We start from the raw sequence: 27292 nt of genomic DNA, 5'->3' as shown, positions 1-27292 counted from the left end.
TTTTGATCCTTTTAGTGCTTCTGCCATTTTTTGTTTCACCTCTTCCCGTTGGCAAACTGTTTCCTTTGAGGACTTTTTTATTTGGGAAAACAAAAGTCTTGTCAAGATCAAGTGAATAGGGAGGATGTGGTATAGGTATTATGCTGATTTTTGGTCAAAAACTGATGCATATTCAGTGCTATATGGGCAGGTATGCTCATAAATCACCCATCATGAAATGAACAAACATGTTGAAAGAGTCTTCAAAAAAAAATTCAGTGAAGCCAAATGCAGCCTCTCACAACAACGCCAACTGGCAACCTGATACAGATGGGTTCCTAGAACACTAACCTAGAGGGTGAAGCCTGTATTACAAGGAGCCCACCCTCTAGAAGATAATTATGGTTTTGTGGGGTTCCCCCAAAAACTCACTGTTGGAACTGGGAATATATTTTCTTACAAAATAGCCCACCCATCAGTAGTACACTCTTTATTTCGTTATACAAAAATAAAATACTTAATATTATAAATATAAATTATTAATTAATATGAATATATTTTTTGTTGTTTTAGAGGAATTCCAGGGAAGAAATGTGGCACTATCATACTTACAGCAGAGGAATTAAACTGTTGTAGGGTAAGTAAATAGTTCTTTGCTTTAAATAGCACTTCCAACACTTCTTTAAAATGATATTTCTGAACCTCTACATAAATAATTAATCCTTGAATTTTAACAAAATATAATTGAAACTATGTCTTAAATAATTCGATAACTTATAAAATATCATTTTAAATACTTAATACTTTAACCAGAGAGACCACATTCTATAGTTCAAAAAAGGATAATCAGTTATTTTAATAGAAAATTTTAAAATAAAACCTAATGTCATTGTCATTTGGGGGGACATTTAATATAAAGAATTGTGAATTGTACCAGTCAGTTCAGTTCTTGCAAAAATTTTGAAGATTTATGTGTGTTTTTGAAGGAACATGTATAGTCATTTGATGTTAGCCATTTTGCATAACATACCTGTTTTTCCATATTTCTAATTGAATTAAATTCAGAATATACATTATAGTCCCATTTTTTGGTAGCTTGGGAAGTCAGTTAGGAACATGATGATGTGAAGTGCATAGTCAGTATTTTTAGAAAGCTGCTACTTTATTTATGATTTGCTGATACAGCCATTGACTCGCATTCACTGATTTCATTGTGGACAGGATGAGCTGATAGCTATGGCACTCTGCACTGAATGTAATGATAGCTCTCTGAATCTGCAGTCAGCACTGCCTGGTTAGTGTGGCCCGTGGATCCCTGGGAGTTACTTCTGGGGAAAAGAAATGATATTTCAGTGCTTTTTAGTTACAATGTTTGCTTTATGATTTTAGGAACAGAAGCTCCCCCAAAGTACCAAAACATAGTATGTTGACATTGACCATAGTTTTCATACAGGGAGCTGTTATTTATTACTTGAGTTTTTATTTTTAATCTCAAGTTTCTTTGTTTTTGCTTTTAAAGATAATCACTATGGTTTTATATACATAAGTATGCATATAAAAGCTGTATGGTCAGAAAAACATGATATTACTTTTGGCCAGTGATGGAAACTGAGTATTCCAATTGAATATATGACTTTGGAATTCTGGATGTAAGGGTAGTGAAATAACAAAGAGAAAGTATAATAAGAGGCTTGTGAAGATAATTTTTGCCCTGACTGACGTGGCTCAGTTGGTTGAATGCTGTTCTGCAAAATGAAAAATCGCCAGTTGAGTCCCCAGTCAGGGCACACACCTGGGTTGCAGGCTAGGTCCCAGGTTGGGGTGTGTGCCAGAGGCAACTGATGGGTATTCAAGTGGATTTCTTCAATAGAAAGTTTGTTGTACTGGTGTGGAGTATTGAAGAAAGGTTTGAAAATTCTCTCAGTTGTCATTAAGCATAAGAGATTAAAAAAAAAAAAAAACACCTTGGCGATGGTGCCTGTATATTTCTGAAATTAAGTAAATGCTTGATTTTCTTCCTTAAAAATTAGATTTATTTTTTTCTTCTGTGCTTGTTATAAATAATATCCCTGCTATGTTGCTAACCTGGGTAATTGCAAGATTTTTCCTAAATTTATATAAGTTGGTACATTGAAAGAAATGTTTATTTTGAATTGATTATTCATTTTGCAAGTCTTAAGTAATATAATTTGAAAAATTACAACTTGTTACTACATTTAGCAATAATCATAGGAAAATGTGTTTTTAATACTATTTGACCTCCTTGAAGTTTGATCCATAATTTGAAATATACACACTTTACAATATTTATTAATGCAATGTAAGTGTATCAGATTGTTTTTTGGGAGTTTGTGTTTTGATTCAGGTGTTTGGGGATAATGATTTTTTTAAGGGGCCTTTTTTTTTTTTGGCAAGAACAATGTTCTTGTCCTGTGTTCTTAGAAAATCACTCTCACCCAAGGGCATTTGATATATATGAAGATGGAAAGGCATTTAAAGCAACAAAACAACAATAAAACCAAGCCATTTCTTCTCAATTTTTCCTTGATTTTGTAGTTTAATCTTCCAGCTGATTCTCTCACTGCTTCTTCAAATGGACAGTATATAAATCTTTGATCTTGAAACCTCAGATTTGAAAAGTGATCATACTTGAGAAGCTTGAGTTATTAACGATGTTTATGTATGGTTCTTTCCACTTAGAAACACAATGCCCGCCCTAATATGAGTAGTACTCTGGGAGAAGTTATCACATCTATATTATAAATAACAAAGTATAATGACACTAACAATGCTTTTGAAAAGGAGAAATCTAGAGCATGAACTTCTGAGTATCGCTTGAGAAATATTTGCTAAATGTATGAATGAATGAATGAAAAACAGATAGCATTTTTACGTACATGCTTAATAAATACTGCTGGAATCTACAAAATAAAGAAGTGGTGAAGGAGAGTGTGCCTTTTTGGTCACTGTTAACATTTTCATCAAATAGTATTTAAATGTGTGACCTCTTGGTTTAATCTAAATTTCTCTGACTCCCCATCGCCTTCCACAATTGTTAGCATCTACTTTCAGTTAAAAAGCCAAACAAACCAAAGTAGTGATTTTATCATTAAAATTATTACGTATCTTCTACTTTTTAAAAAAGCTTATATTACCTAATTGGATAATGTTTCATATTCTTGATTTATGATGCCCCAGTTTGTTTAAGCTAAGTCATGTAGATTATGAATGATTGGTTTGGCATAGTGATTAACATACAAATGTTTAATTTAAATTAAAAATAAAAAAGAAGGTGCTTTGATTTTTTGAAGTTCAATATAGTAAAAATTATTTTTAAATGTAGTTATTGAGATGTTGCAGAGGACTTGTGTATGATTAAGAAAGAACTTTTTTTTTTTCCTTTAGGTGGTAAACTATGTGATCAGAATCTGGATCTGCCTTGTTCCTCATCTAATCATCTCATTTATCTTAACATCTAATACATGATATATACTTAGTAGTCATAGTAAATATTTCCTCAGGAATTAAAAAAAATGCTTATGTTCTAAAAATGTGTACTCGAATAATTGAAGATATGAATGAAGATTTGTATTATGATATTGGGTGCCTGGAGTCATCTAGATTAATTTCACTCTTCAGAGGAGAAATGTTACAGATTTTTAAAAAGTTATAGTTCTATGACTAGATCAAACCATTACAAAGTGAATTTTTCAGTCCCATGGTCCTTTAGAAAACAATTTTATGTTGTCTGGATTCTCACACACTTGGTCATTTGCATTAAAGTGGCAAATTTGTTTTCTTGTCAAGTCTTGCTTGTGATCTTCAGTTTCTAGTTATTTGACCTATTTTATTAATTTGTTTTCAGGATGCTGTTCTGATGCAATTTTGTGCCAACAAATTGGACAAAAAGGACTTCTTTGGAAAATCAGATCCTTTTCTTGTATTTTATCGAAGTAATGAAGATGGCAGGTAGATTTATATTTTATGCATTGCAACCCTGGATGATATTTGAATTATTTTTCTCAGAAAAGTTCATTAAATTGATAAGCAGAGTAAAATATTTTTATATTTTAAAAATTTATGTAATTTAGAAATGCTTAGAAAGGTATACCCTCATATATATATATGATATTTAAAATTAATGATTTTCAGCTTCATGGAAACATTTCCTCTTTACTTTTTATAAAATTACAGTGTTGCCTTAATAGTATGGAAGAAGTATATTTTGTGGACATCTATTGTATTTTGTTATAGACTTTATTTTTTTGAAAAAGGACATGGACTTTATGGATTGATTAAAACAAATACTATAAGGTGTTTTTTTCTATAATATTTAACATTGAATAGAATTTTTTCATTACAATATATTTGAATATTTTTACCAGTCATGCTTAGACTAGTTTCTATGTGGTTTGAAAATGTATCCATGTGTATAGAGTGTAATTTAATACATATGACTCTACCACTAAATATATTTTATTGTTTTCTTTGATTCACATTGTAAGGTAAAGTATTCATGGGAAAGTTTAGTGTTTAAAATTATGGGCTAAGGTTTTGTTGCGTGGTTTCAATCATAACTCTGCTACTTAATAGCTATGGGATCATAGGCAAGTTTTTGCATCTGAGACTCCATTTCCTCATCCATAAAATGGTTCTAATAATTATAACTACCTAATGGGGTTGTTGAGAGTATTACATGGGTTACTATGCAAAAGTCACTTAGAAGCTTGTCTATCACATTAGAAAAATCTAAATGTTAGCTGCTGCTATTATTATTATCTTATAGTATAGTGTTTATATATATATATACACATATTGTTTTCCTTAACTATGCATAATAAAACATTTGCTAAAGAGAAAACATCATTTAGAAATTAAAAATGGGCAGATAGGAATGAAAAAAAAAACTGTCACTACTGCTACACTTAAAAATGAAACCCTATAAGGTATTAATGTTATGTAATAAGTGTATAAAATGTTACCTAAAAATAAAACATTTGCTGTTTAAAGTGAATACACTGGGCAGTAGAAAATGATACAGTACTGTTGTGGGATTTTTTGATGCAGCTACTGTGCTGTTGTTGGCTAACTTTACTGTGGTGTCATATTATTAGATTTTACATACTTCTGTTTTAGTGGGTAAGATATCAGAGTAGCATTTGCAACTGAACACCAATTTCATCCATGTGCAAAATATTGGACAATGAAGAAAATAATTATATTTGCCAGTCATTTTCAAAGACAGAGAAAAACTAAAGAATGAGCCAAAAATTCCTTGAATCACGATTTCTTGTCTCCTGTCTAAACTATTTGTTTCCTGAAATTTCTGTTTTTATTTTTCTAGTTTATTTTTTGTTCATAAAGATTCATTTAATCTGTCACACATTTAATGCTACTTGGTAAGAGTTACATTGCAGAAATTTATTATGCTTGTCTGAATGATAACTTATTCATTAAATGAAATCTAAATATTAAGGAATTAAAGTACAGCTAACCTAAAAATATCATATTATTTAAAAATAATTATTACTAAAATTTGGTGAGTCTCATTTGAGAAAATTTTCCACATATATTTACACATATAAAGCTAGTTCACCTGCTAGATCCAAGAATACATATTAAGACATGTTTATTATGTTAATATGTGTTTTGTTTTAAATGGGTAAAAAATTATTTTTTATGTATGTCTCTTTTTTGACTACTAATATTTTAGACTTATTTTTAGAATTTATTTGAATATGGAGCTACTTCAGAAATTGCCTGTTGCTTAGTGAGTTTGAGGCTTATTTTACAGAATAGAATAAAACTAATTTCCACCAGAAACATACACAAAAACATTAATAATATATGATTATACATTTTTATTTTCTGCTTTCCCAATAATTTGGTAACTTGACCTGTATTTATAATTAGGTAATAATTTCCCTTTGGAATAGCTGGTTTTTGGTAAATGGCTTAAAGTATTTTAATACATGTTGTTTAATAAATTTTTTCTTATAATGCTATTTGTAATACATCCATACAAATTATATTTATATAAAAATACTTCTGAATATTATAAAGAGCTACATCAACTCCTATTAGAATGTTCGCTAGTTACACTACCATTGGAATTTCTAGTGGGATTTTGCTGTCTCTGTCACATCTAATGCACTACAAGTGAGAATGATTAAAGAAGACAAATGACTATCTGGCTAATAAATAGCTCACTAAGAGGATGAGTCACTGTCTTAAAAAAAGTGTCAAGTATCAAAGTATTTCATTACTATGGCTGGTGATACTAAGATTATAACAGAAGTTTTGATTTAACCCTAAGCGAAGAGGCCAAAAGGAAGTCAGTAGATGTTGAGCATGTGGGTTTGAAGATGGTCAGTTAGTTGCCCACTTCTACTATCTATGTATCTATCATCTATCTATCTACCATCTCTATACCAAAGATTTAGTATATATTAGAATACGATATAAGAGAAGAATAGAAAACCCATTTGTAGATCTTAAAAAACAGGTTGTGTTAAGGAAGGCAGATGTCTCTTTCTAGAACAAAACAATATATATAATATTGTCTCTATGAATTTTTCTTAACCATTTTTGTGTACTCTTGCTTTTTCTTATTTCAGTCTTTTTTTCCCCCCCTGCCCACAGCTTCCTTATCCCCTTTGTTTTCCTTCCCTCTGCCATAAATATCTTGATTAAGCCTTACTGAGTCTCCTCTATCATTTAATAGCTTTTGTCCCCAGTGGTTTCTAAAATGCTTAATTAAGCAAGTCAACTCTGAGAATATTGACCACAGAGTTCTTTCAACTTAATAACATGAGTTTCTTTAGATGGATGAGGATACTACCAGGAAGGGGATGGTATGATTCCATAATTTTTGTAATAAATATTTTATCTCTTTATATTAAATTTCTATTTGACATCTTAATAGAATCAAACTCTTCTTGCCTGAAAGGAGCAAAATAGACTCAAAGGCTTTTCAAAGAGAATAAGTATTTTTGTGTGGGGGCTAAGCGCAAAACGTTCATGATGGTGATTCTGTGATAGCCTCATGATCATGGCCGTTAGAGAGAGCCCTGCATCTGGAATACTCTGTGACTAAGATATTGGTGAAGACCAGGTTTACATATTGTTCTAATGACGAACATTTTAAACATTTTATAGATCATGAATTGCTGCATAAAGTCACATTAGGCAAGAACATTTATAAGACTCAATGTCTGGAGATTGAATGGTTTGGCAGAAATAACACTGGAATTTGAATCAGAAAACTGAGCTAATATGGCTTTGTGGATTCTACTCATTGTGTGTTCTTGAATTGGTATCTTCCATTCTTCTAGGAATTTTTCAGGTGTATAGAAGCAACAATTTAGATAAAGTAGGGACCATATACTCAGTGGTCTCACTAAAATGTATGATGTTAATTTTAAATAGGTCTTTGGGCCCCCAGGAATCCTACTCCTTTTCATTAATTCATCAACTTTTCCTCTCTCCCAGACATTTCAGCACTCTGCCCTCTTTCTTCTTTGCTGATGGTCGTGCTTCTTATAAGAAAATGGAAGCAAGTGGAGAACATCCTCATGACCTTGTCATAGCATCTTCCCTATGCTGTGATACTGTGACTTCCTCAGGGTCCCTGAAGGATGACCTCCAGTGCTTCCCGGGGCAACTCCTGCACTGATGCTCTGGATTCACTTTCCTCTCCTTGAGGACATGGCTCCAGCCTTTCTCCTCTTTCTCTCACAAGTCAGACATTGGTTTCTCTCCAGGAGACATTTTCCTTGAGCACACAAGCTTGCTGTTATTTCTTCCTTCTTGAAAAAAAAAGAATTAAAAAGTAACAACAGCAACAACAAAAACCTTTCACTTGACTAATCTTTCGCCTTAAGCTACCCTCAATTTCTCCTTTTCTCTTTAAAGCTGAACTCCCCCAAAATGTTGTTTATACACTCGGCCTCAATTTCTCTTCTCTTTCTCAGACCCATTCAGAGCAGGTTTTTGTCCCCAGCCCTCTAGCAAAACGGCTTTTCTCAGGGTTTGATGACTGTCATATTTTTAGTGACCTGTGGACATTTTTCACTGTGTTAATATGCCATCTCAATTTTTAGAGATTGTTTACAAAGCACAGCTTTAGAGCTTATTGAATTTGCATAAGACCATTTATAGTAAATTTAATTCAAAATATCATTGTTTTATATTATAGTGAGCTATTCTTTAAAGTTTTAAAATCACCAATTCCTTATTAAATGATATAGCAGCAACATAGGATTGGCAACAATTTATTCTGCACAAAAAGAAAGGGAAGAATGATTACGAAAATATACCATACTTGAATCATGAAAATAACTGAAAAAATTTTGTTTTTTACAGTTTTACAATTTGTCATAAAACAGAAGTTGTCAAACACACTCTAAATCCTGTTTGGCAAGCATTCAAGATCTCAGTCAGAGCATTGTGTAATGGCGATTATGACAGGTAAAATAAGTGACTCTTTTCTGAGAGATTTGATTATTCACTATATATTTTGTATGTAATAATCCTAATTCATTGTTTTTAAAAATCAAGGTGGCTTCTTTACCAATGTAAATGTGTATTCACAAAAGAATGAATGATTTATTTAGAACTTTAACTTTTTTCTCTTTAAATCTACACTGATTTGGGGGAAGAAGGATAACTTGGCAAATTGAAATTGGTTAAACTAATTGAGTATTAGTTTAACTTTTAAAATGTTATTCAGAAGTCATTTCCGAATTTTCACTGCCTCAAGGCTTTCATTCGGTATTGTCTTTCTGGGTTGTAATAAGTAAATATATGAATTATAAGACTGTGACTAGATATATTATCAACTCTGACATACTCTCGAAAATGCAGTTTGGCAGCACTGTTCTCATGGGTGCTGAGTCCTCTAAGTTCTATCGGTCTAGAACAGGGAGATTCTGATGTTTTACAAGTAGATGGGGCTGGTAGCCCTGAAGATCTTTCCACAATATACCTGAATATTTCTTAATACCAAAGCTTTTTCTTTTTCATTTCAAAGTTCATTTATAGGGTTATAATATAAAACCCCATTCATCAAAAAGAAAAGCAAATAAATAGAAAGTAAAAAAAAGAAAAAATCAATCACTTTTTATCTTGTTACTTGTATATTAGAAAAGTGAAATTAATTTTAATAAGTAATATCATAGAAGAAACAGTTGATTACCAATATGTCATTATCTTTAGTTTTAAATTTATCATGCCACTTGACTGTCATTTTATTCATTTAATAGGATTATAACTTAATTTAACTGGTCATTCTTTCTCTTAGAAATTGGTCTTCCTCATGTGGTTCAGCATCACCTGGTTAACCTTGTAGAAATCCAGGTTCTCAGGCCCAACTCAGGTCTACCAGACCAGCAACTCTGGGCATGAGGTCCAGGACTCCATGTTTTGACAAGCCCTCGATGTAGTTCTGATCAATGCTGGAATGAGAAATCCTGCTCTAACACAGTGTTTTCAAGAGTAGGGAAGTAGCTGGATGCCTCCCTGTTGAGGAATGAGCTCTGTCAAACTATGTCTCTCCCATATACTTCCCCTACTCCTTCTAAGTAATCAATGCAGATTTTAGAAATTTCTGTTAATATATAAATTGAATTATAGCAATAAAATTAGCAAAAGCAACTTCAAATTACTTTGTAAAGCCTTCAGGCATATATACTACTTTATCTAAAAAAACTACAGCTTATTTTTAGATTCTCAATCATATATTATTTTGATCTTACTAAGTAACTTATGTGTATATTTTCCCCATGGACAGAACAATCAAAGTAGAGGTATATGACTGGGATCGAGATGGGAGGTAAGACATTGTCTTTTCTTTTATTCTTGCTCTGGAAATGGAATATGCTTTAAGAAACAAATATGCTTCAATGACTGTCTTTTCACATTTTAATTTTGTCTTGTTTTCTAAATGTTACTGAAGTGTTTACATGAGATTTTAAGAATGAGTGTATTTTCTTTAACTTGGAGATTAAAATAGAGATCTTCTTCATTTCCAATAACATAATAAATTTCAGTCTCTGATTTCTCATTGTATCCAACTTACAGATGTCTAGTTTCATAGCAAGAGAGTAATACAAATTTCTGTATCTTACAATGTCTCTGAAGGTTTCTATCATCTTTATATCCCATATCATTCACGGGAACACACCTCAGTGCCCACCCCTTCTCCTCAAAAAAAGACATACCCCTCACAAACCAACAACAAAATAAAATGCTAGAATTACACCTGGTGATTGCTGTACAAATAGTTGTGCAGAGTTTTGCAAGTATGGTCTCCCTCTGCATATCACAGCAGATATTAAAGATTAAAAAAAGAATGTATCACTTTTTTTTTTTTTCTTCTTAAGTGTTTTGTTTTCCTACTCTGTCTACTATTTTAAGTAGGGTTGATATTGAGGTGCTTTTAAATGTTTTTAAAGTCAAGATACCCAAAAATGCTCAACTCTTGCCTTGGCCTCAATCAGCAAATTTCAACCAGTGTGCCACAAGAATTTTTAAAACATGTAGTACCTGATTATCTAGTCGGGGCACTGACCTCTTTTCTCTTAGACGGTCAAATAAAGAAAATAACAACAGCCAACATAACAATAGCCATCTGGTGTGAATGAATCAAAATTATGCATATTTTTTTGGGGGGGTCAGATCAGCCAAAAATATATTAATTGGTGTGCTGCAGGATTTTAGTGATTAGCTTATGTGTGCAGGTGGTTCCAGGGACTGGATAGACAGAGGCCAAAGGAGAATAACAAATGGAAAAACAAGGAGCATTTAACTTTATTTGGCTACATGCCCTAAACTCCAGCCCAGAGTGAGCTGAAGCATAAAGTTAAAGCTCGAGATCTAAGATGATATGAAAGCCAGATCTAAGATGATATGAAAGCCAGCAGCCAAGCTCCAAGGGTCTGGCTACCTGAGCACTGCTGTTCATACAGGAACAAGTTTGATCAAAAAGGCTGGCCAGTCCTGAGGGGGCAGCTCCTCTCATCCCTTCTGCTGCTCAGGTAGGGAAATGCCTAATTCCAGCCCCTCATGCAAACACATATGTGCCATTTTCTCGCTCATACACATGGTCCATTAGGTATCCTGGAATTTGGCCCAATTAGTATTTTCTCCTTTCTAAGGAGTGATAAGGGGAGGATGGAGCGAGAAGTAGAGATAATATTCTACACTTCAGCAACTACCAAACAGTCATGTAAGACTCAGTAATTTCAATGTTCAAGTTATACAGCAAACATGACTATGCTGACCTGGCCTAACATTGTTTAAAGTTTACTCTTAGAGATGATTAGTGCCACTTTTCTTTTTTGATCTTTACATTTCTGTCCGATTATTCAAATAAATATTTAGTTTTTCTTTACACAAATGTTGCGTGCATTCTGAAGAAATCTCGTGTGAAAACCTTATGTTTTCCTGTAGGGACCAACACCTCATTGCTACATTAAACTTTATTCACTGAGAAAATTAGTTTTGCTGCTCAGAATAAATGAAAAAAGAAATGTATCGTAGGGTTTTATGCCTTATATATAATGAACGAAGATAATAGAAATCTAGGGTTTATGATATACATTTTTATGATGAATGATATAAATTTTAATTGAGAATGGGCAAAAATTTAGCCTTTCCCTAGTAATTTTAGGAAATTGGAGAAAAGGTTTTAATTTAACAACTTAGAAACAAGAAGTATAAATTCCAGTTTCTTATGTATTCATGACAATTCAATTTAAATTTTCAAAAATTATAGATATTTTATTGACTTGCTTTGAAGGGTGAGTTTTTATGGTTCTTCTATTGTCTTCAGTGTACTTCTGAGCCACAAAATTGAGTATCTTTGAAGATCAGAGTTACCATGGAATTTAATTATCCTTTCTTTTAATGTTGGAGTTTAGAATGTCCCTATACAGATTATGACCTATTGATTGTTTCTAATGTGCCCGGTACTCTCTGAGCATTTTACATGTCATTCCCCATTTAATGTTTACAATAAAAGATAAATACTCTATTAATACCATTTTATAGATAAAGAAATTGAGGCAAAGAAGTAATATGCCAAATGTCACACAACTAATAAATGATGGAGCTAGGACCTGAATCTTAGCAGTGTGCTTCCAACAGTGCACTCATAACTAATATATTATATATTTCTGTAACATTATAATCGTAAAATCTGGCAAATAAATAAAAGCCTTCAACCATGGACATTATCCTTACTCTATGATTCCTTGTTAACTGACAATGTGGCAATTATGAAGAATTCAAGGGCTACTTAAGACAGCTTAACAGTATGTTATCTGACATTTTATATTATCTGGGTAGTGGATGAAACATTCCTAGAAGCAAGTCTTATGTAACAGGAAGTTAGGTAGAGAGAAACAAGTATTATACATTTTGAAAGAATACTAACAGACATTGAGTGGGGCGCTAAAATAAATAAAGAAACTGTTTTAGATTATGAGAATGAGTGCTAAAGTGATATCACAAGCAAGTGAAAGAGAGTAGAGACAGGGAGAAAAACAGATAGATCTTTTATGAAATGTAGTTAAAAGAAGTGAAGGATTTGGATCTTTAAATTAGGAAAATGTTTTTCAATAAAAATTAATGATGATTTACTTTTTGAGACATGGGTTTAGAAACAGGAGGAATATTTAGATAGGAGATCTTCTAAGCTCACGCTGTCATTGGATCATCCGCTCTGGGGGAGAGACCACCACTGGTGCATAAGATACTTGTCTAGGACTCCAGCCAGCAGTGTCCGTCTGTGGCGTTGTGGATGGGACAGACAAAATCACACAGACTGCACAAAGCCTGTGGAGAAAAGGAACAGAATGGCCACTCTCTAAGTGAGCGGGTACCCTGCCCCTTGCCTGGACAGGATTTTATTGCTTTCTGGGGGGATTACATCAAAGAGAGTCATAAATCATATACTTAAGGTTACTTTAAATGATCGTTTGTTACAGATAACAAAGAAAAGAATGTTGCGCATGCAAAGGAATGATAAGGATGGGTGACCTGACCACATTCTGTCCTTGAAGTAGCTTAGTATAGACCTTGAGAAGTTACTTCAAAGTTATGCATTAAACATCTGTTGTTTTCAACTCAGGGTGAGGGAATTTTAGCAAAAGCAAACCTCAAAGAAGCCTAGATACAATGCAGCCTGGTTCCCACGGAAAAGCAGATCTGCAGGTCTGGCTCCTGTGTGCCACCTCACGCCTGTCAGTTTTCCGAACCAGGGCTGAGCCACATTTGCCACTGCCATGTGGACCGATTCCCTATAGGTACTGAATAATTTTTAGATTTCATTTCAATATACCATCATTAACAGCATGTTCAAAAGAAGCCTGAAGAATTAAAGAATTTTAAACATTCCTTAGAAATGAATTATGATTAGTAGAATAATTAGAGGATAATATTATGATTTTATAAGTGCTCTAGTAACATCTTAACATTGGTGTAAGATGTTCTTTTTTTAATCCAAAATATAACTACATTTTATATGAAAAATTTTAGTGTATAATTCTGTATAATCCATGTACACTAAAGCAACATTTTTCAAAGTTAGCAAAATAATCAGTTTGTGGATGACATATAAAAACAAAAATAAAATCATGATTAAATACTTTTTGACAACCCTGTGAACTAAATAATATATGTGAAATTCAAAAGCATATTAGTCTTCAATAAAAATGATGTATAACAACTATAAAATCCAGATATTAGTTTGATAATGCAGTAATAATAGTCACTGTATAAATTGTTTTAAGAGTTGGTACTCCAGTTTCTGGTTATGTATGGTATAATTACAGGAAGTTGTTATACTTTTTTCATGCATTTTTGTTTATCTGACATAATTTCCCCAGGTTCTTTCCTTAGATCAGAGTGAATATATGGCACTCACTGTATTTCATAACACAATGTAAATATCAACAGAGATTGTTTCCACTTCTTTATATTTTTTTCTTGCCATATTTAATATTTGTCATAAATCCTGTCCATCTATCACTCTTTTTAGAAAAGATTATTTGCTCAGTGGATTTTTTTGATAGTCTAGACCAGCATTTCCAATAGAAATAAAGGTGAGCTACATATGCAATTTTAAATTTTCTAGTGGCAACATTAAAAAGTAAAAATAACCCAGTGAAATTAATGTAATAATATATTTTATTTACTCCTATATGTTCAAAATATTATCAATGAATATAGGATCAGTATAAAAATTTTTGAGAAATTTTGCATTTTTAAAAATTATAAGTCTTTGAAATCTGGTGTGTATTTTACCTGTACAGCACATCTCAATTCAACCAGCTGCATTTCAAGTACCTTATATCAACATATGGACAACACCATGTAGACTTTACTGAAGTGTACAGGATATATCCTAAGTAACTTCATATCACATGGAATGTTTTGCCTGCGTTTAACAGAAGTTTAGAATTGCTCCTTTATAAAATGTGGAAAAAGTGTTCAGACATCTGTATTATTTTGAGTATAAATTTAATCACAAGAAACCAAGAAATAATCTTATCTTTCAATCGAGAGAGAATATTTTGTCCAAAGATTCAAGTGGAAAATGCTTGACAGTGTTACTTGCTTACAATCACATTTTGTTTTATTAGCTAGGGTACTTCACATAGTTGAGGTGGTGATATTCACAGATTAGGAGCTTTCGGAAGTGGTGTGATCTTGAGTCAGAATTCTGATGGTGTGTTTGACTCAATTCATCAACTTGAAATTACTTCTGAAGCGAACATCTCTTGCATCTCTGAGGCATACAAAAATGTGATAATGCTGTTGAGCAAGTAACCAGTTGACATGAAATTAGGTGCCCTGAGTTCATCTAGAATAGAAGAAATATAGTCATTTGTCCTTTTTATTTAAACATATTGACAATGGCCTGAGAATGCAGAAGCATTTCTTGACCTTGGTACATCAAGTACATCAGTTTAAATGTACTTGGTTTTCTACAAGTTAAACCACTTTACTTAAATAATCCCCATAATCCCCACCATTTCTTCAAGGGATGTGAAGGAAGAATATTTAAATCTCATTTTAACAATTGAAAACCTGAAGTGCTGAGAAACTGACTGGTCTGGGTTGCAAGGCAATCAGTGGAGGCGTCCTTGACAATCTTCAATTACTTGAAGTTGCTCTCAGTTGACTTTGTGTAGCTTAATTTAAAATACAGGAACAGTAAAGGAACAGCTCTGCATTAAAACCATGTGGCCCTAATGTGGGGCTGATTGTAAATGGGCCACCAAGTAGATCACTGTCAAATGATGATTTGATGAAAGGGCTCAGCCAGTGACTTGCCTATGATGTCTGCTGAACAGAGAGAATAAGAGTTTCATTATTACCATTCTGTGTTTGATCAAATGTGGTAATTTTAAATAGTTAATACGTTAAATAAGTACAAACTTCTTTTAACTGTGAAATGTGTATGGATGCTGTAAATTTTTAGTTAACTTTGAAGATAATATTGGATAAACGCAGTTGAGGTTTTATTTCTGTAATAATGCATCATCATGGTATGAAATAAGTGATTCTTGGTCCAGGGCTTCACTCAAGAACTTACTTGTAAGTTGTCTAAGACATTATAACTCATTTAGGAGGAACACGTGTAAAACTTTTATGTTTTTTTATTTATTTAAATTTCTTATTCTAATTAATCCTTCCTTAAAAATAGCCCTCTATTTGCTTGCAGCTAACTCAGAGTGTCCTAAAAGCATATTCAATAGGCAAAATTCAGCCTCTTTTCTTGTTCTACTACCTATCACTTCTTTGAGACTTACTTTAAAAATGTTAATAAATGGAATATCATAATGTACATGTTTTTACTGACTGCTTTTTCTTTTTCTTATTAAAATTTTAGGTAATGGATTTTCTTAGTTGCAGCTTGTCTTTTGGGTTTTTGGACCCCTTTTCCTTTTCAATCTGTCATTCTGTCTTTATGAAAGATTGATTGAATTATGTATATATCTGATACCTAAAGTGCATTCTTTTACTTGTGTTTCTATTTATGATCCAATGGAAATTCTATTTATTTTCAGAAAGATTGTTATTGAGCATTTATTAGGTACTAACATGCTTACCAGGTGATATGACTTAATGAGAAACTTAAATATTTATGTAACAATATTTTAATTTTTCTTAATATATTGTTATATATCTTTGACTTACCTGGAGTGATTTTGGATTCTCTCACATCTATATTTCAAGGGAAAAATATTTTTTCATTGTCAATAAAAAGAAAACTATATGAAAATTTCACGTTGGCCCTTTACTAAGAGATATTTGCAGATTGATTCTGGGATGTTTCAGGGTTTGCCCTAAACTCTTCTTTACCGTAAACTTGCTTAGCTGGCCTCACACTTTGAAATCCCGTCTGTGTTCATTTTTGCCTGTAGGTTTTCTGTTCAGGCCCAATTTAAATGCTATCAATTGTCTGAAAGCTTTCCTTATGCATCTAAATTCATTTGATTTCTTTCTCCTGTGTGTTGTGTTTATCATTTAGGAATTTTATTAGCATATCTAATGTATTATGACTTAGATTGAAATGATTTGTTTCTGCTTCATCTTTCATATTAAATTGTAAACTCCTGAGGTTAAGAACTGTGTTTTATTATTTTTCACAGAGCAGATTATACTGCCTTTAATGTAGTAGCTTCTTGCTGTGTTATTTCAATACTGTAGAAGAGAGTATTTAAAATAATTCTGTCATCTTTCTAATGAACACTCAGTCCTCCATTAGTGTTTTTAGATCTCATTTCCACCTTTCAGTTGGAATTATGAAATTATCTTCAATAGTACTAGAGCTTTTATTTCTATAGTAAAATGCTAGACAGTTAGTTATTAATTCAGCTTTCATTATTCTCTTTTTTCACTATTTTCAGACATCTTATTTTTTTATATTAAGAGCATATTATCTGTGATCTCCTCATACAGACTAAGCTTTCTGCTTTATTCCATGTTCAAATACTGATGACGATCACCAACTCAACAACAGAAGTATCTAATTTAAGTTTAAAAGATCACATCTATAGTGTAAATTTTGAGTTTTAATCACCATACTATTTAATTTAGTTTCTTCAATTAGAATGTCATCAATCAAATCGGAATATAAATTAGTATATCATTGTTTTGCACACTGTATCTGGTAAATTGCTTGCTTCCATTTCATTTAGTTCTGATTTCTGGGTATTTCTTCTTTCATTTGCAGTATGTTTCTTTGTCTTCCTGTTTTGGCTGCCTCTCTACATTTGTTTCCGTGTAGTAGATAAATCTGCTATGTTTTATAGTTTTGGTATGGTGACCTTATGGTAGTAGGTGTCTTTTGAAGCTTGGGGGCATAGTCTCTCAGATCACTTGTGCTAATTAAGAAGTTCAGGAATGTCTGTTGTGTGGGTTATGTGAGTTGTCTTGTTACAGCTGAATTTTAATTGCTGTTGGGCCATTCGTGGGTGCGGTTGACCCTCAGGCTGACTGACTATGAGGATTCACCCAGACTACAGTGTACATGCTGCTGTGTGGGAGCTAATTCCATGAAGCAGAATGCCACCCCCACAGGGTCTAGTGCCTGCTGAGATCTCCCTTTGAGTATGCCATATGTGGAGCTAATTTGGGTCATGCCCTGATGTGGTCTGAAGCCTGCCACTAAGTTTATTGGGTCTGGGGCACCTTGGCAGGGATTCTGGTGCAGGGAAATGTTAGGCACTCCCTGTGATTAGCCCTGGGCTACCTGTTTGGTGCTATAAAGTGATCCACAGTTTGTGGCTGCTTCTGCTGGACCTTGGTGCATGTGGGAAGGGCAAAGCTGCACACCAAGTCTGGCTTTCGGCAGCACCAAGACCAGGCACAGGGCAGCAAAAGGCATGGGGCAGCCTGAGAGCTGCCTTTGCCTGCCAGCTGCCTGTTAACCCAGTCAATGAAAGAGCCTCTGGCGGTACATGTTTAGTGTGAGGTAGTGAGTTACCAGGTAGGCCCCAGTGGTGTTTATCAGGTTGATACAGATCCAAACTTGGTGCCTGTTATGAGTGTGAGGTCACTTATCGATAGCCACCTCCCAGGGGCTTGTATACCTTTGTGGCAGAGTTGTCAGGGTGAGATCACAAGAGTTCATGGGTCTGAGGTAGACCAAGATTTGACTGTGCAGAAGGAGGGCTCTGCACAAGAATGGTGATGCTGGAATGCGAGAAAAAAATGGCCCTTCTCTTAGAGCCATACAGCTCAGTTTTTGGCATTCCCTGAGTTGGCCCTGACATCTTCAAGAGCCTTCCATGAAAGTCTGCACTATGGGTCCAGGCTGGTGGCAGTCAGCTGACTCCTCTGCTGGTCTAAAGCCTGGCCAGGCGGGAACCCAGGGATTTTGGAGGGTGGGGCTAGTGCATTCCCTTAGGCTGATGCCATATGCAGAATAGTGCTCAACCCAGGAAAGGGCTTCTGGGGATGGTGTGGGTGAGAGATTTTGGAGGCTGTACCTCTTGCCTTTTCCCTTAAGTCACAAGCTCTCTGAGCCACCTTCCCTCCACTGGAGCTCAGGGTGAGTGGCTGCCAATGAGATTTTGTATGCTGCCCCTTTAAGAGTATGCCTGGGTTTCTAGCAGACTCATCTCTTCCTGGCAGTCAGAATCCCTATTGATTTTCACAAACAGATGTTATGTGGACTCCTCTTTTTGGCTCTGGTATTATGGAATGGGGAGCCCAACATGAGGTTGAGACCCCACTCTCCTCAGGGGGAACCAGTGCAACTGAAATATCTCTTTGAATTCTCAGCCCCTGCAGGTGGGTACAAGGCCAGCCTTCCTTGCATCTCTGCCTTTCTTCCCAGTGTCGATGTGGCTCCCCCTGCAAATTCTTGGTTATAAGACTTCGCTTCCACTGTTCCTCAGTTGGTTGTTCTATAATTTAGTGGTAATTCCACTTTGGTACTGAGAGGCTGAGATTGTAACTTCCACTTACTTGGCCACCATATTGGATCCGGCAGATTCATTTTTGTGGTCTGATGACAGTAACATTACTTAAAAACAATTATAATAAATCCATGTGTGTTCTTGGGATTGTGAAACAGGTTTTCTCAATGAGTTGCCTCTAAAGGGTTGGGGAAAGCCTTTGGTGAGTGACAGACATTATTAATACTTTTAGGCTCTGTTTAGGAAATGAGAGGGGAGAATTGTTACAGAGCGCCCCCACCCCCAATAAATAAATAAATAAATACATTTTAAAAAATGATAACACATGTGTATGTGTGTGTGTGTGTGTGTGTATATATATATGTGTGTGTGTGTGTGTGTGTTTGTATGTATGTATATATATGTAACCATTGTCTTCAATCTTCTTTTGTCACTGCCTAACCTCTCTTCACCCATTTGGCTGCTGGGGGTGGGCACTAGAGGCACAGAGAGACATGTTGACTGGATCCCTCCTTCCCATCCTTGCCTCTCTTCAGCAACTGGGCTGCCTTTTGAGATGAATAAGCAGCTGTAGCCAAAGGAAGCACAGACTCCTTGCATAAGGAAAGCAAACATGACACCAAACAGCCCTCCAGGAGATGGGGACATCAAAAAAGATTAGTGCACCAGAGGTCACAGTTTCCTGCAGCTTTGCAAATAATTCACTTGGGTAACACTTTACCTGGAACTGTACAATCACCTTGAACATCTGAGAATCTCTTTTTTTTTAAGTCTTAATAGAAAAATGTCAAGTCACATCTTCTTGTTATCTCCTGTCTTGCTTTGTCTTTCAGGACCTCGACACTTTTGAAGAGAATTGGCCAGTTATTTTGACTAATGCCTTTCAATTTGGGTCTGATTTTTCTAATGACTAGATTGAGATGATGCGTAATTGGGGAGGCTACCAGAGAGGTGATGTGTCCTTGTCAGTGTTTTATATCAAGGGTTACTTGATGACAATATGTAGTTTGACAATGTCCACCAGCGCTACTAGATTGTTTGGGCTAGTGAGATAATAAAAGAGGAAATGTACCTTGAAGAGAACAAGAGTTGGGGTAGGTTACAGGAGTAGGAAGTGGAAGATAATGAGCTTTTCTTCCTGTATGTTATCCTGCACACTTCCAAGCTACTACAGTGTAGAACAGGACATATTCTTCTGTCAAGTCATGCATGGTACCTGAGCTCCACTTCCTAACTCTGAAATTCACTCTGAAAGGTCCAAGCTTTTGTCTGTACTAATTTTCTGCTTCAGTACCATGGGGGTAGTGATAGTGGAAAGAAGGGCACTAAATGAGTAAAAAGCATTTCAACTAAAGTGATTCCTTTCTGACTTTGTTCGTGTTTTCAAAACACTTTTTAGAAGCATTAAAAGATGGGGTTGGTTGAAAACCCAACATACAACTTGCACTGTGGTTGAGGTGGAAAGTTTATATTGAAGGCACTCATTATATCTGGGAATAAAATGATATTATAGTAGAATCACTCTCTCGTAAGAGCCTTTAAATTTTCCTCATGATGGGAAATTGCAATAAGATCAATCGATTAAAGGCACAGCATTAACCTCTTCCTTAATCACTGACATTGGTGAATATTTTAATTTTATTCAAGAGGCAAATATGGCTTATGTGTAAATAAAAATGAAAGAATTTTGAGTGTAAAGACTTTACTGCTAGCGCTCCTGTATTGAATACAGTGATTTTCTGGTTACCTAATCTGAAATGAATTGTAAGTCAGTGGCTTACGAGAGCACAACACAATAATTCAAGGTGCCATGTTTTGCTTATGAAGCATAAATATTTAAACATTTGCATTACTATTTCTGAATGAGTGGGTTAAGTAGCTGTGAAATATTAACTCATGTTCTTTCAGGGGTATGATTGAAATATTACATTAAATCTTTACCCCCCCAGAACCCCCCCCCATCCCTGTGTTCTGTGACACATTAAAAAGAAAACCTCATTTAAATGTCTTGCTTTATTTAACTGGTGCCAGGTCTGTGCTATGGTATGGGAATCATATTTTGGCCAAGAATTTAAGACTTCCATTCTGTTCTCTGGAGGAACAGTGCACAAGTGTACGCCACTTTCCCTATACTCTCTAAAAGTTGTTTGAAAGTTGAAATTTATAATTTCAGAAGCAGAGCTTGAAACCTGAAGAAATTTTTTAAGGGAATGCTATGTTTGCAATGTATTTTATGTTTTGTAACCTTGCAATTGTAAGTATTAAGATATTAAAGCAAGATTTATTGCTTGGACTTCCAAAACCAGGAACCCCTTACTTCTAGGGACCATGTACTGATGTTCTATTCTGCAGAGGTTATATTAGTCTTACCTATAAAAAAAATAGTAGGTTTTTAAAATTATTATTAGAAAATGTTAAGCATTTAACCATAATAAAATTGTTTATTATTATTATTTTTAAATATTTAATTAATTTATGTTTTAGAGAGAAGGGAATGGAGAGAGAAGGAGAGGGAGAGAAACATCAATATGTGATTGCATCTTGTGTGCCCCCCAACTGGGGACCTGGCCTGCAACCTAAGAATGTGCCCTGACTGGGAATCAAACTGGTGACCCTTTGGTTCGCAGGCTGGCACTTAATCCACTTGAGGCTCACTAGCCAGGGCCTATTTTAATAATAATAATAATTATTATTATTATTGAATAAATAATACAAACCATAGACAATTATATCCCTCCCTGATAGTGCATTTACCAACTTCCCAACTAATATGATGCTATTGTCACATATTTTAATTCTACATGTATTTTAAATCTCATCACACATTATAATAATTTTATACAGACAATAGTGATACATTTTTATTACCAAAAGTCCATAGTTTTTTCAGGTTCTCTTAATTTTTACCAAGTGTCCTTTTACTATTCTATGATTCCATCCAGGATACCGTATTACATTTAGTTTTTTTATGTCCTTACGCACCTCTTGGCTGATAATTTTTTATGACTATGCTAGGGTTGTGGGCTTTTGAGAGAAAAGCCACAGAAGTAAAGTGTCATTTTTATCTTGTCATATCAGACTATCAGCTTGACTTTCCACTTCTGATGTTAATCTTGATCATTTTAGGTAATGATTGCCAGGCTTCTCCACTGTGAAGTTACTCTTTTATCCCCTTTCCACACTCTCCTCTTTGGAAAGAAGTCATGATGCACAGCCCACACTGAGGAGTGGTAGTTACGCTCCTCTATAAGGGCAGAATATCTACATAAATTATTTGGAATTCTTCTGCATTGAAATTTTGTCTCATCTTTCCATTTATTTTGTTATCAATTATTTACTTATGTTACAGACATTTATTTTATACTTTCAGATAGAATGCAGCTTTGCCTTATAACTATTTTGTTACTCAAATTGTTCCAGCTTTGGTCAGTAGGAACTCTTTTTAGTTGTATATTGTGTTCCTTTGATATAATACCATCATTGTGGGTTTGTTGATTTTGTGTTTTTTTTTTAGACCACCTCATTATTTTCCAGTAGTAGAAGATTCTCCTCTAGGCTTATTTTTCTGTCCCAGTTATAGAATCAACCATTTATCCAAGGAACCTGATTTCTTTTATTGGATAATGGTATTAAAAATAAAGATCTGGGTGCTAGGTATGCTAATTGCTACTGGGGTGACATTACTAGTTTCTCTCATCTGACAGAGCAAGACCATATATATGTGTTTACTCACCTGTCTATGTATGTAATATAAAGATCTAGTGTATATATAAATCATACAGATAGTGTAACCATCTGTTTCAATATTTAGCGAAATATGAGTTTATACTAGTGTCTCATCTATTAACACTTGGTTTGTTCTAGCTTTCTCCCCTTGCTTATCTGTAAACTCTTTCCAACAGTGAAAAATCTGTTTCAATTCTTTGCCATTTATATACTTGATTGCTTAATTCCAGTGTGCTTATATAACAAATTCAGAATTGTTAACCTGTATCCCGTGAGATACGACTTAACCAACCAAAGGACAGTGCTTCTGTACCGTTTATTTTGCCCTCAATTTTTCTGACTACAATTTCCGAAGTACTTTTTCTCTCAACCCTCTTCAGTGAGATTTATTAATACATTTGCAATCTGATTGGATTATATTGGTTCTTTAAAAAAAATTTTTTTGTTTCATCATGTTTTATTCTGGATAGTTTCTTTTGACCTATGTTCCAGTTCATTAAGTCTCTCTTCAACTGGGTTTACTATACTATTAAAACTGATTGGGTTCTTTGTTTAGATTATTATATTTTTCAGTTATATATTTTTCAACTTGGTTTTCAAAAATAGTTTCTAGTTCCCTGTCATAATTTTCAGTTATGCTTATTATCTCTTTGAACATATTAAACATATTCTGTGACTCATGACTTTATTTGGATTCCATGTGGGTTTGTTTACATTGTATTGTATTTTTTCCTCTTTGTGATCCCACTCATATGGGGCAAAGCAAGAGAGTCCAAGAAGCCAAAAGGCCAAGAGGCTAAGAGGTCAAGAGTCAAGAGAACAAGTTTCTGCCCACCTTCTGTTTAGAAAGTCCTCTCCCAGAATCCCATGCACCCTGGAAACCAGTGAGAATGTCCACTTTTTCAATGAGGGCTAATGTCATGTTTGCATTTGCCGCTCTTCTGGCGGCCATTTTGCGTGAGGGGGCAGAAGTCTTAAAGCATGCATTCTCTGTACATACTCCCTTCTGCTGAGTCACGAGCTGCTCAGCTGTCTTGGGCAATCTTCCTCCTCCAATAGCGCCTCCCTTTGAAGGGAAGGCAAGCCTCTATTAATCTTCATTTCTGCCTTGGGGTTTTCTCCCTGCCCCCTGCCTTCTTCTGGGGATCTGGCCTGACTACTCTGTTACACTAGTTGCAATGAAGATGAAAATGGCCTTGGGCTTTGATGATGAATTGGAAGAATCAAGAATGCCTTCATGGTTTTTGTTCTGAAAACTGGAAGCATGTAATGACAATTTCTGATAGAGGGAAGACTGTTGGAGAGAGATCTCAATTTTGAACATGTTGTATTTGAGATGTCTGTTTGTCTCCACTGTGGAAAAAATTTTAAAAGCTAAGTATTGCCTGTCTCTATTAACAACAACAACAACAATATCTGTGTTATAATGTTAACAAAGACTCTGCCTCTTTAGTTGGTCTTATCAAAGATTCTGACCATGCAGGTCAGATTAAGTCACTCTCCTACCTAAAAGTATCCAATAGCTTTCCACTGAATTTCAAATAAAATCTAAATTCCTTACCACAATCTCTAAGACCCTTCTTATACATCCTACCTACCCAACTTATGTTGTAACACTTTCTTCTTCATTTATTATATTCTTTCCATAGTAGCCTTATTTCTGTGTCTTGAGCATACCAAGATCATTTTGTTCTTAGGAACTGTTGCGGTTGCCTTTTTCTGGAATACTCTTCCCAATTTATTTTCTTATGTACCAGAGACTGTGTGTGATCATTCAGATTTCAGCCTTTGTGTTATCTGCTCAGCAAGTTTTCTTTGTTATCATTATCATTATTTTTATAGTCCTTCTTAATCCTCTAAAATTATTTATTTACATATTTATTGATTTGTCTCCCCACTCCATCCCCCATAAGGTATCTTGTATGACTAGTTCTTATATGAATGTATTCTTAGCACCTACTGCAGTAAATATTTCTTAAATAATTGAATAAAGGTAGGAAGAAAAGAATGAGATGGGGAGAGAAATCCTATTCTCTCTTAGGATCAAATATGACATGTTGGCTACAATTTGGCCTCCACAAATGAGTCCATCTTGTGTTGTAGACCTTAAAAGTTGCGAAGCATTTCATGTGGGATTTTGTATTAAAAATACAAAAGCAATAAATCAGACCATCCCTATTTTACATATGAAAACTGAGATGATGGGGACCAGATAACTTCATTGTGCTTACTCTGCTTTTAAGAGACGGTCTGACTTGACCTGGAACCCACATCTCCTAACATTGAATCTGGTGTTCTTTCCATATACCATGGCGGTTAGTTCTCAATGATACCACTGGCACTGATATCTCAAAACCCAGCATGGAACGAAATGGGAAAGATAAAATTAGAATTGGTCTCAAATTTTGCTGATTTAAGTTTTTGTCCATTTTAGAACCCAAATCAGATTCATTAATATCTTCTGACTCTGGTGTGTTTTATAGCTTTCTTTAATTTAAATACAGATTTCTCAGACTGACTAATGGCAATGTAATTGGGAATATAAGAAATCTCCCAAGGAATATGCTCCTTTTAAAAAGTTTACCTAATTTTACAGTCCCTGGGGGCTTTATGATCTTTGAGAATTAACATTAGTTCCAGTATGTTCACAGACCACAACACTTTGCACACAGCATTCAGAGCAAGGTGAGGAATTATGAGCCATTTTCACCTGGGATTTGGGCAGAGCTATACAGAAAAGGACCTGTTTCCTGTCAATCTACCGATGGGCAAAAATAGTGCACCTTTAACACAGGTAGTGCTTCAAGGGGGCAAGGGAAGGTTGCTTCTTCCAGAAGCTTTGAAATTGACATTTTACTTTAGAGTACTTTGCCTTTACTTACCTCACTTCCGCAAACTCAGTGCTCAAAACTGTGTGTTTTAGGGTGTTGGGGATATTCATGGATGCAAAATCTAGCCCTTTTCCATGAAGTATACAGTTTAGATATAAAACTGATGTCAGACAACTATAATACTAATTAGAATTTGGAATAGATAAAGTTTAGAATATATGATTAACAACTTGCTCATTGGAGTCAGAGAGAGTTGGAATTTGGGTTGTGACTCTACCCCTTATTAAGTTATTTTGGACAAGATACTTAACTTTCCTAAGACTTAGCTTCCTCATCTATAGCACTGGATAACAATACCTGTACTTATTGTATTATTATATATAATTGCGCTCACAATATAGTTATGTAAATGATTAACACAGTTTTTGGCACATAGTAATTGATCACTAAATGTTAGCCTTTATAATTATTATATATCTATATATTTTAAAATGATTTCAGTTCTGTTTCTGCTCTAATAAGTGACTGCATTTTATGTTGGAATATCATTAGTAGAACTGTGAAGTAGAGAAAGTTCAGAATGTATGGGGAAATGGCCTGTCCCATTTTGTCCAGAGTTTGGGATCTGGGTGAAGTCTTGTAATATTAGATAAATCTGGAAGAGTCAATTAAGTTAAAGCTTGAAGAGTGTTTGGAGTGATAAACTGAGGAATCTATATTTAAATAAACAGGTGTGGGCAGATAGTGAAGAATGGTGTGCTCTTTAAAAAGGGTCTGGGGCTAAACACTGCAGTTTCACTGTTTAGGGTTGCATGATGCTGGACAAATTATATAATGTCTCTGCCTCAGTTTCCTTATGCACAACAACATCATAGGATTATTGTGAACATTATGAGATACTACATGTTCATTATTAGCTGAGAGCCTGGCAAAACACTAAATAAGTGGTAGTTATTATTATCACATAATTGAGTAAATGATTTGCAAATAGCAGAAGCAAAAGACAGTTCTTTCAGTGTTATCTTTAAAATAGGCATGGTGATAAATTTTGAGTAAGAAAGCCATAAAAAGTGATATTTTAAACCTTTTCTCCAACTCCCAAAGATTTGGTCTTTCTTCAAGTTTCTTGAGCATTTATGCAGTCAAGTAATGGCTGGAGTGACTTGAAGAATTTCTATCTAAAGTGACATATGCAGGTGCAATTTACATATACAGACATGCCATTGGCAGATGGTAGTTTGTGATATATCAATATAGGGTATACAGTAAATTTATTTCTTAAAAGCGGGGGGTATATTTGTTTATGTAAACTGAATGTTTTAAGGAAAAAAGACCCATTTTTCTTTGGGAAATTCTATCTATTATTAATTTATTTTTAAAACCTAAAACAGAGAACCACCCCATTTACTGTCTTTCTGAATCCAACTGCTCATTTATTTGGGCAGGGAAAAGGCTGCATAAATTCTGTCTACTAAACAGCCCTAAAGAGAGGGCTATCAAAAGGCCAATCAGAGTTCATTTTGATTCTTCCTTTTCTGCTTTTTCAGAAATCTGCAAATATTTTAACTTGCCAGTATTCATTTTCAGTGTGCCAGTTTTTTTGTAGGTGCAAATGCTGGACAGGTGGCCTTCATGCTTTTCTTGAAAACTTAAAGGAATGAGTAATAAATAGGAATGTCACTTCCCTAGAAAGACTGAGGGCCACTGTGCTCACTTCTGATTAGTACAGGCAGTTGGTATTTGCAGTCTCATACACGAACTTTTCTCTCAGTGACTGAGGTTCAACCAGATCATAAAGAATCATTCCACTGAGAGCTTTGG

General features: G+C 34.5%; 1 protein-coding gene across 1 annotated transcript in view; it reads left to right on the top strand.

Moving 5' to 3' along the window:
• Window positions 1-27292, top strand: part of CPNE8 (copine 8) — a 170925-nt gene that overhangs the window by 85472 nt on the left and 58161 nt on the right. Inside the window, exons 7-10 of the mRNA XM_090273007.1 lie at window positions 553-616; window positions 3845-3948; window positions 8344-8448; window positions 9770-9811. Of these exons, the coding sequence (XP_090129133.1) occupies window positions 553-616; window positions 3845-3948; window positions 8344-8448; window positions 9770-9811 (315 nt within the window). The remainder of the gene's footprint in view (window positions 1-552; window positions 617-3844; window positions 3949-8343; window positions 8449-9769; window positions 9812-27292) is intronic.

The sequence above is a fragment of the Furipterus horrens genome, unplaced genomic scaffold (assembly GCF_987537825.1).
Source record: "Furipterus horrens unplaced genomic scaffold, mFurHor1.1.pri manual_scaffold_4, whole genome shotgun sequence".
Lineage (NCBI taxonomy): Eukaryota > Metazoa > Chordata > Mammalia > Chiroptera > Furipteridae > Furipterus > Furipterus horrens.
This window is presented reverse-complemented; position numbering and strand designations above follow the sequence as displayed.